Here is an 11,156-nt window from a genome sequence, read left to right as displayed (position 1 = left end):
ACTTCTGTGCAATGAGGAGATGGTGGCAGGTCTAGTGCTATAGATGCACAGTTCTAGTGCAAGAGATCTCTCTGAAATCCTTAGTCCTATACATGCATTCTGTACTGTCCAACACCTAAGAGTATTTTTGTAAGAACAAAATACAAGTGGCCAAAAAGAAACTCTTACCTCAGAACAGGCAAGAGATACTTTGAGATCTTTACCAAAGACATTCTGAAGAGCAAAACAGTCCCGACTGCCATTAGATACATCTCCTATGGAAGCCAAGGAGTGTTACTGCAGCTGTACAGTGAACAGAACTGGTATTTTAGCTAGGAAAAAACAGGAACAAGCTGAGAACTTGCTCTTGGGATATCAGTCCAATCACTGATTAAAAAAAAAACCACACACACACACACAGAGTTCATTTTATCTCCTTTGAATCAGTCATGTAAGCACAAAGGCCAAACTGTTAAAGGGAGAAACTCAAGGCTACTTGCTCTCAGCCTGCCCCAGATTTACTAGCAACAGGAGGATTAGCAAGTAAAGAAAATCATCAGCCAAAACACTATACAAATACATTTTATTTAGAGATACCCATAGTAAGATGCACAAATACTTTTTGTTCACCAATTTTCAGATCACACAACTTCAAGTAGTGGAAAAACAAACTGCAGTTAATTACAATTATTCTATATAACAGGGCAGTAGTAAAAGATCCATTTGTCAGACTACAGCATGGTTAACAATACTCAGGTGAGAATGTACAAGATCTAGGTATTTAAAAAGTGCATGGGTCATTGCCACACACACTAACATGCTTTTTCAAAGAGCAACATCTTTCTGGCATGTGAACACAGTAACCCGGTTAATGCAAGATGGAAAATTAGGCTCTTAATTTGATCTGGAAATGTATCTATTAACAGTTTCACCGCAAACAGCAAATTAAGAGTTATTTGTGACTGACACATGGATATCAATCTGTAAAAATCACTGATACATTGTCCATGTAGTCAAGCAACACACAGATGACCTAAAATGATAAGTTCCAGCCTACACCTTGACAGCTCTTCTACTGCAGTCTTCAGAAGAGTTCGAAGTACTTGCTTGCATTAGCAAGCTGACAGAAGAGCTGTAATCACAGATCCAAACTTTTGTACCCACACTGAGTTATTCCATGCAAGAGAAATTCTCAGTCCTCAAGTTTCAAAAACCCCATGTTCCACCTGCAAGCACATCAACTGGATCACATATTGCTGGGTTTACTTTTATATTCCCATCTAAATGGAGGGAAAGGTAGAAAATGGTGCTGATCTGACAGAGTAGCTGCATTGCTTTAAAGTTATATTTAAAACACATGGAACCTGAACTCTTCTCTCCAGTGTCTCTCTCAAACCGAGGAAGTTCAGCAGGTTCCAGTGCTCAATGCAATCCCTTTTTCGCTGTGAAATAGGGAGATAGTGTTGTATGGTGCTTGGGAAAGACCAGCAAGGACTGTTCTGTGGATGTTAACACTTAAGAGCAAGAAACAAGAATTAAATCAGTCTTCAGTTGAACTTCTTGCATTGCAAACAAAATGAGACAGAGACCAACTTTTGCATTATAGTTGAGAGGCACATTTTGTATTGAACAACAAAAACCTCAGTATACATTGCAACTTTCTGTTGATTAGAACACAGACAAACCTCCAGTTAAAGCAATTTAAAAAACCCCAAAACTCAGTTACTCTGTTCTTCTATTTAAAAATCTTAAACTGCTCCCTTACCTACTCTACCCAGAGATACCTTTCCAATTCTGTGTATGCAGCTGCTTTTCCTCCCTAAAGCTTGTTCATGTAAGAGATCCTTACTTCTGTGCACCTTGGAAGTGGACAAATAGTTCTGATGCCTCACAGGGTGGACCCCTATACCACGTTCAGGAGAAAGTTGAGGAAAAAAAAAAATCAACAGCATTTTGTACATATGCAGTGAACCCCAGAATAAATAAGGGGAAAATAAGAACAACCTAATTGAAATAGCCAGCAGTGCAGGAACTAACTCCTCCATGGAGCGGGAATGAGTTTGGAGCAAAGCTCTTCGGACTGAAAGGAGGATACCAGTTCAGAGATATCCAGAGCTGGATAAAATGAATGGGGAGCCTGTAAGCAAGGTCCCAATTCAAGTTACTGCTTAAATGGGTGCAGAAGTCTCATAAAATGCAGCTTAAACATGTGCCTCCAGGTTTTGCAGAACTGGTATCTAAAGTAGTAAGTCAAGGGAGAACAGGGAACCTGCTCGAGTCCAGTGGGGTGGAGGGTGGCCAGGAGGGAGTGAGGCCAGGACAAGAGGCTGAGAATGGAGACAAAGCATTTGAACAAGAGTGACAGAGCCTGTCAGAAGTCTTTTTTTAATCCAGACATTTTAGCAATGGTCCCACTATCACCAGCATTGAGAGCGCTGCCTGGAGAGTGGCCAGCTGAAGTAGTAAATCCCAGGTGGCATTTACAACCCAGCACACAYAGCCAGTGCTAATTCAATAAACAGCCAGGTGGAGGGAGCTGCAGACAAGGCCCTTTCATTCCATCATCCCAGCAGGAAGCTCGTGGAGGTGGCTGGTGGCAGCAGTAAAGCACAGTACTCTTAGTCAATCATGAAAACAAAGACAAGAGACAAGTGCATTGGGAACCTTGAGTGACAAGGGGGAGAGTGAGTGACTGTGACCACTGAAGAGACTGGTTCTTCCCCATGCCATCTTCACACCTCATCTGAAGATGGATGACCAGCAGTTTCCATTGAAACACTCTAGAAGTAACTAATCTGCAGTCATATACATAAGCATAAGGCATGATGGAGCAAAACCTCAAGGCTTCCATTGCTCAAACATTCAAATACCAGCTCATCTCTGAACGCAGCCAGCTTTTGGTATTACCACTGGCCAAAGCCAATTACGGTAACTTTGGCCATTTAAGCACAGGGTCAGAGTTTAGCTATGATTAGTAGTACAGTTTTCTCATAACCCATCAATTTTGCAAGAAAAAAATCTGTGAAGAAAGCCTTCAAATGGGATCGAGAGTCAGCAGAAAGTCAGTGATGAGCCTTTTGCTTTTTGCCCCCTATATCAGTCTTCAGTTATGACCTTGAAGAAAGAGCCAAGAGTACAATTCTCTTGACTAGAGCACCACAGATGAGTTTAACAAACACTAGATGCAGAAGCAGGGCACCTCCACTTCTGCACCTGCTGACATCAACTGTACAATATGGATGCAAAAGAATTGCAGTTTCTGCAGATTTTGCAGGAGTGGGAGTCACCACTTTTGATTCAGCCAGACAGTAACTGTTTATGGGAAAAGAACAAAGTAATCTTTCTACGGTGGGCCACATTTTCTTTTTATTATGACTTGATATCTTTCAGACTAGGCAAACAGCTTTGAATTGATTATTAAAGGTAAACTAGGGAAAGGTAAATGGGAAAGAAGAAAGTGCTGAAGATTACAAAATAAGGCGAAACCAATCTGTTCTACTCTGAAAAGTGACTGCGTATAAAGATGGGACTTGACTGAATTTTAAGAAACAAAGTTAGCAGAAACTAAAAAAAGAACTTCAGATTAAATCTGCAGTGGGGTACACAGAGAAGATACAGTTAGAACAGGAAATACACATACACTAGAGCTCCTCAACCAGTGATTAATGCCAATACATTGATGACTAATTGTGTTGATTCTAAGACAAAAGTAACCTCGTGGATCAGAAGAGTTCTGTACCTAATTTCAGTTATGTATATGCATACCCATTTAAGGCCACAATTGAAATGTTCCTGTTTCCACGCTCTCATGATCAGATTAAGCTTAGAAGTGGGAAGGGCCATCTTGTAGCAATCACACCATCCTCTGCTAACAGCAAAAGAGGCAGAAACCTGGCCCAAATTCCAGATTTCAGTTTGAGTTTGCAAGAACAAAAGATGTCTTTTGCAAATTCAGAAACAAAGCCAAACATATAATGCCTTTGTCTTTTTTAAAAAGTCACTTTTCAGAGAGGAAAAACAATTTACAAGATAATCCTGAACACTTGAGTTATATACGCAGRCAGGTTAGTTAGTTTTTCATACTATCTGCAATTTCCCACAGCTTCATTTGCAAACTGCATCAATAGTTTTAAACAGTTTTGCCTTACATTTCAAAACATGTGCACTACATTTGAAGAGAGCTGTTACTACTTCACTTGACAGCTTCTATGATAGTTCAGGATCCAGTGCTGTTTCTGACACAGCTCATGACAGAAATAGCAAGCTGAGAAAGGCTCTGTTAGATGGGGGGAATTGCAGGAGTTGTTAACAAACATCAGACCTTGGATTCAGAACAAAAGCCAGCAAGTGTCAGCAAGTCCTGATTTTTTTTTTCCCCAAGGCTTTGGATCTTTAAATATATTTGGAAAAAACAAGACAAAAAACAGTTCACTGTAGGACATCCTACCCTCAGGCAACAAGTTGTGATCACCACACATTTTAAAAYGCCTTGTGTAGTTTGTGCATCATATACAAGTACATCATAGGCAATGGGGAAGATCCAGCATTTGTGTACACATTAACATACAGGCATGCACTGACAGATGTCACAGGAAAAGATTGATCCCAAGACAAACCAGTGCATTTGATTTGTGTCTACACCACATCCTAAAGCAAATGAATCACGATTAACAGTACAAACCTGTTGCAACTTCAACACGTACATCTTAGAAAAAGACAATGCATGTACCCAGCCCTAAGACAGTGATGAGTTTGTGAGATAACTTTACAAAGATCAAGGTACCATAAGAGAAAGGCACATTAACCTCTGGTTGGTCCATTTTGTTATTATTTGGATGAGTCATAGTGATTTATATACCCTGAGACTGTGGGAGGCCTTGAAAGGGAAAGGAAACCAGGTGAGTGGGCAAATAAAAAGTACAAGTTTAATGAGATGTAAGATTCAGCACCTGAATTTTCCCTATTAATAAGGGAATCTAAAAAAGCAGTTCCTAAGAAAAAGCATTGACTTCACGATTTTTGTTTGGGGTGGAGGGGTTAAAAACAAACACCCAAAAAACAAACAACACCTAGGGCTGTAAAGACATACCACACTGCTTCAAGTGTATTATACATCCCTCTTTTGGTTTTAATTCAATGACCAGAATTTGTATATAATCAAGTGTTTTACCATTTCTTTGGGGGAGATCCAGAAGCGGTCAGGCAGCCCAGACTTTCCCAACTCCACCAACCCTGGCACTCTGTTTTAGATCTATGTGCACTTCCTTAGACCAGACCAGTCCCAGCACAATACTAGAGGGAGAGGCTATTAGAAAATGGCACTCCATTTTTAAGTGGGAAGATTCCTTTCTGTCAAGAGCATTCTTTTAATTAGCTAAGTACCAGATGGTTTTGATAAAGAAACCCAGCATTGCAAAGAGGAGGATGCTTCCTAATTTAAATCCTTGAAAATTACACATGGGAAAACAAGAATAAAAGGGACATCTACTTGGTCTCTCTGAAAATATATTTCAGATTTGGCCCTTTTACAAAGTACCTCCTGAGCAATGATGAGGCATCCGCTCTGCACCAACTCCTCAGGTGTCACGAGAGGAATACCAAACCCTTTTATTGGGCCTTCATCTCTTTTCTTGTACCCTCTTGCCTATCCTTCCCACTGAAGTGCCCGCTTGCAAAGCCAAGGGAGACCACATGCAGGAGAACTCTTCAAACAAGATGTAGCTGTATTGTCCCTCCCCATCCCTCCCCCACAATCTAGAGAATGGACAAATTCTTGGTGTCTGTTCTTCAGAGACTTAAAAATAAGTTACTGAAGACTGTGCAACACTCAGACAATTGCACTTTGAGTTGAGGTCACACCATGGGCTGTGGCTGCAGGATGGCCAACAGTACACAGGTGTATTTTCACTTGGCTTGAAACTAGAGAGTTTGTGCATGGCTAGCAGAGCAGTCCAGGGTTCAGCATGGGCGAGGCAGAGTATCAACTCCGGTCTGCATTTCACATAGCTCTTCAGCAGCCTTCCTGCGTATTAGCTCTACTCGAGTTCAGTAATTTAGTCACAGTAGTGTTTGCAGCATAAGCTAATCAAGAGCGCCTCAGACACCATGGAAAAATGGGTTTAAAGGAAAATAATGGTCCCAGACTACTACAAATACATCTCAGAGTTCTCACCTGGCTGCTGAAAGATGCTGCTTCTTCGCTGAGATACAGTGACTGACAGCCCATCTGTTCTTGGTTTCTTGCAAACAAATATATTGGTGCTTCCACAGTCTAACCAAACCTGCTTTATTTCACATTTGCACCAAGTGAGGGACATTCAATAACAAGGTCAGCTAGTGCTTCTCAGCTGAGGGACAGAAATTAAGACAAACTCCACCACTTGACATAGCTGGATCATAACTTTAATCTTAGTCTCTGCAGCTACGAGCTTTGTATAAAGCAAGTGCTCAGATGACAGAGGAGGATGAAGTTTTAGAGAAAAGTAACTGATACATGAATTTCTTAATCCTTAAGATACAAACACTGCCCAAGATTTCAAGAGGTGGCAAACATTTCCCCATAATGAAGTTCAGGGGTCTCCCTCATTAAGTCAGTCACAAGTTTCACCCACAATGTAAACAGAACCTTTGTGGACAGACTAAATCCAGTAAGATCACCGGGCRCTCCTGCAATGTGCCTTCAAATGGATCCATGTGGAAAAAGAACAATTGAAACTAGGAACAAACACCTATTTACTATTCTTGCATAATTTATTCACCTTGGATTAACACCAGCAGACTGATGAGGGAACCAAACAGAAACGGACTGCAGTTCACTCACTTCCTTAAAATAATCCCAGAAAGCACCTGGGGAGAGCAGCAGCAATTCTCCTTGGCTGACATTACTGTACAAGGAGAAAGGCTGGAGGAATTACTAGGAATAAGGTGTTTAGTGAAAGAGGGTGCGAATAACCCTCATTGCTATGCTCAGGCTAACATGACAAAGCAGTTTTTACTTCCTCAGGAATGTCCATCACATAATACCTGATAGCCATTGAGGGGCTGCTACCCAGTTACTCATGAGCTGGGTACACTGAACCCATAACTAAGTTACTAGCTTGATTGCATGTGATTATGAATATTGAAAGTGTAATACCCAGATATACCAAAAATACCCCAAATTAATATGATAGTCTAGTGAAAACAACTGAGTGGTAAAAATTAACTGCTTGCTACACTCAACTGCAGCACCTAAGATCCTGCATTACTGAAAAGTCGAATAGCAAGAAAAAAAAGTCTGAGAGTCTTCTATTGCGATTAAAGGTTTCCCTCCCCCTTCAATCCCWTCAGTCAGCTAGCATGCAAAATGGCAACTGCCCAATTCTAGCTTTAGCCAGCCTCAAAGGTCTACCTAGTTTAAAAACAAAGTAAACTGAAGGTCTCAAACATGGCTTGTCAAAATGCCAGCAGGCCCATTTCTGTTTGACAGAGGTCACCCCGGCAAGTACAATATTGCTGCAATAAAGACTGGGATGATTTGGAAGGGAAGAGGCACCACAAACAGATCATTCAAGGAGGAAAGGAAAGACTGAGGGAGAGAAATCATTAAGAAACACTGTAAAAGTGAAGACAGTCTGAAAATTCAAACCCCACTGGGTCTCAGCACAGCACAGTGAGCTGTTTAAGCTACTGAAGTGTAGTCAGGCTAAATCCACCCATCACAGGGGTGTAACTGCCACCTGAATGATGAGGTATGCCCACCTACTCACCTCCATGCTGAGCTCAGAGACTCCTTGCTGTACCACTTCTTCCATACTTCATTTGGAAACCTCTGCCTTTCTCACCATGACCCTAGATTTCAGTTCTGACACCTAAATCAGTAGGTCACAGTTGCATCAAGTGAGAAAGTCTGTGTTCTTCTTCCATTTCTCCTATAACTTGCACTTGGATAGCTGGCATATCTCCTTTCTCTGCCTCAGTTTCTACCAGTGAATGGATTGAAAATGACATATGACTTCAGCCTGAAGGGCTCATGTGTCTACCTTAAAAGGACACCCAACACAAAATATTCTGAAACATAACATCTGTATTGTTACAAGCATTTAAAACCACTGAAACAGACTGGAAGTGAAGTTCTCTCTGCCTCAGATTCATTTGCCTGCTTGACAGCACTATCTAGTTTGTTTCTAGTTTTTTAGGCTTTCCTACAATGCAACGAGGATGGCTCCCTCCATGTGAGAAGTTATTTGGGGAAGTGGGGGGGAACATTCTGAAAGCAGAATACACAGAAGCCTGTGAAACTCAAAGGGATTTTACAACATTGTCCCAATTCTTCTGAGAATTGTCCTAAGGTTCCTATGCAGAAAAAGGGGGGAAAAAAAGCAGGAAAAGAGCACTCAAACCATCAGGCTTTAGGACCACAAATTAAGGTACCTTGGGGAGATCAATATCACAGTCAGAGAGATACTTTCCAGAGGTGCTGAGCTGTCCTCTGCAGTAAACTAAAGGCTCAGCTGACTAAGATGATCAGTCTCCAAATTTGGGCGCCGAAGCTCAGGCCATATGAACACTCCTCTTTGCCCCCTTGCCCAGACCAGAAATATCAATTTAACAGATCAACATCAGGGCTAGGATTTCCAGACCAGGAGTTTCCTTTGACACCAGTGACACTAAGTGCCTAACTATTAACTGTTGTTTCTGAAGAACTGAAGGAGGCTGAAGTAGACTCAAGTGTCCACTTTCTCAGAAAAACCCCAAAACCAAAAAAAAACCCACCCCACCCTCACACTCAAATCAAGCCTAGATAAAAGAGCTGAGCAGAATGTTTCCTGCAACAGGAGTGRTCTTATACAGCAGCTGACAGAGTAATCCCAGAAAAACACATCCTGCCATACTTCAAAATTTGTTTTTTCTCTGCATATTTCCTCTCTTCAAAACCTCTAAAATAACCAAAGCAATACATTGCCATCACCGAACAACATAAATGACACTACAATATTATTTAAAATCAATGAACCACTCTAAATAAAATAGAATTTGGGAGAGCTCATTCACTACTTACTATGGTGTAATGGCCGCTTTTCTGAGGAAAACCTGAATAGCCAAGCACACAGTGCTGTGAACCGATTCAGTTCAAGCAGCCAGCCCACAAGGGAAGTAGAATTATGAAACGCAGCAAATATCTTTGTCAAGCACCTGTGTCAGGACTCAGTTTAAGCAAATTATATTTCTGGAACAGGTGCACATCTCCTCGCTTGCCCTGACTTCCACCCAGATGGGAGAGAACTGCATTCCTTACAGGATTTTCATCCAAGTCTCAACTTCACTACCAACTAGAAAAGAAGCCAGAGCCTCACTGCTTGGCATTATTGATGGAGACACTGAGTACAAAGACAAGAGGGCCTTTAAGGACACGGGCAGACTAGCTCCAGTAAGTCTGGCAGAAACCGCTTAAGGGACTCGTGCTACTCTACCATGGTGGCTGTACTCTCCAGCTGCGACAGGAGAACAGAGCATGTCTCCCCACCTTGTCTTTCTTCTCAGCTTCAGCAAACTGCCCATTTGGCATGAAAGCAGCCAAGGTATAGGTATGTTCTCTGCTCCGCCAGTGATGGGGACAGGAGGATGGCATTCATCCCAGCAGAGGATGGAAGCATCAGTAAGAAGCCCAAAGTTCCCAGTGCCTGCTAGAGGACCAGGAAGAGCACCCTGGAGCCCTGTGTTTTAGCTGAGTATTGGATATCAACCTCGTCCTCTTCCAGGAGTGCACACACCTATTCTCCCCAGCCACAATCCCAGGTGAAATTCAAGGGAGTTTGAATGCAGAACGAAGGCAGGGGACCCTGGGGAAAGGCTGAATATCTCCTCTAGCAAGCAGGATGACAACAGATGCTAATGCAAACATGAGCTAAGGACAAGTAAGCTTCCAGCCTGCACTGGAAAGTCTGAGATACACTTTTCAGCCTTAGGGAAAAGAACAATTTATTTTTTTCATCGGTTTGTTAAAGGTACTGGCTAACAACTCTCCAAACAACTAACAAGAGCTAAAGTGGGGTTGAGAAAGCTTCCTCAGCCTGGTACAAAAAAGATCCTGGGTTTTAGACAGGCTATCAGGAACCCATGAGCTGCCACAGCAGTGTACTCGGGAGCCTTAGCTCATCTGGAAAATAGTTAGCTTTAATTCATTTACTGACAAGACAACTCATGTCCCTAGCCTCCATTCCCTCATCGCACCCCTGTAAGCCTCAACCCTCAGTTTTGATGCGATGTTGCCATGCTGCAGAACAACCTACTCTGAAACTCCAGTTGTGCAAGCTGATACCTGGGATAGGCAGAGAACAAAAAGATGAAGTTTTGCTCCTGGCACTGCTGAAAACTACAATTCAAATACAAATACACTGCTGAGATACACTCCTGCAGTTTGGGCTTGATGGGCAATACCCCTGGGGAATCCGTCCCTGGGCTCCAATGAGTACAGCTGAAATTTACTGTATTCCTCTACATATAAACAGTGTCATTAGACTTGTACTTTTAAAAAATAAGATCAACTCAGGCCTGGGCCAGGCTCTGCAGATAAAGTAGTAGCTTATCTCTTATAAATATTTTTAATATTTTTTTTTAATTACAAGTAGTCCTCACTCCAGGTAATGTAACTGACAAAGTACCTGCACACACACAGCCCCTAGACTTTCACAGAAAGCCCAGGAGCAACCACTCGATAAGAAAGGAATCCTACCTCACGGCAAAGTAGGGGAGGGGGCATATGGCCAAGATAGCCTAAATGTGGGGGAAGAGTCATTTGGAGTAAATACAATAAAAAGGGATTTCAAAAACCCTTCATATAAAGGATCAAGGAGGTTAAAGCAAAAAACTGGTTCAAAAAGATGTACAAAACTGTTGGAGACCAACAGAAAACTCTGCCAAAAAATAACTTGCATTTAAATCAGAAATCAATGGCATCACACAATTTCTTTGTTAAAAAAAGGAAAAGTGGAAATCTGTGTAAAGATCAGCTTTTGTAAAGAGTTATTAGCTCCAGAGACCAGCATAATTCCCATGAAGTCCTGATGGAAGGGGGCCTCCTGCCACAAAGAGTTTCGTTCCAGACGAGTCGTAGCAGTGGGTGTAAACAGCATTTGGGAAGAAATTAATGTCAGAAAAATAATTCCTCCAGGTTTCATCATGATTCTGTTAAAGGA

At 41.8% G+C, this 11,156-nt stretch overlaps 1 protein-coding gene across 2 annotated transcripts in view; it reads right to left on the bottom strand.

Annotated features, from left to right (window-relative positions):
* Positions 1-545: 545 nt before the first annotated feature.
* Positions 546-11,156, bottom strand: part of DCAF12 (DDB1 and CUL4 associated factor 12) — a 33,794-nt gene continuing 23,183 nt past the window's right edge. For both annotated transcript variants that reach the window (XM_026083727.1, XM_026083728.1), the window contains exon 9: positions 546-11,145. In XM_026083727.1, the coding sequence (XP_025939512.1) occupies positions 10,987-11,145 (159 nt within the window). In that variant the 3' untranslated portion in view covers positions 546-10,986. The remainder of the gene's footprint in view (positions 11,146-11,156) is intronic.

The sequence above is a fragment of the Apteryx rowi genome, unplaced genomic scaffold (genome assembly GCF_003343035.1).
Source record: "Apteryx rowi isolate R43461 unplaced genomic scaffold, aptRow1 scaffold_612, whole genome shotgun sequence".
Taxonomy (NCBI): Eukaryota; Metazoa; Chordata; class Aves; order Apterygiformes; family Apterygidae; genus Apteryx; species Apteryx rowi.
This window is presented reverse-complemented; position numbering and strand designations above follow the sequence as displayed.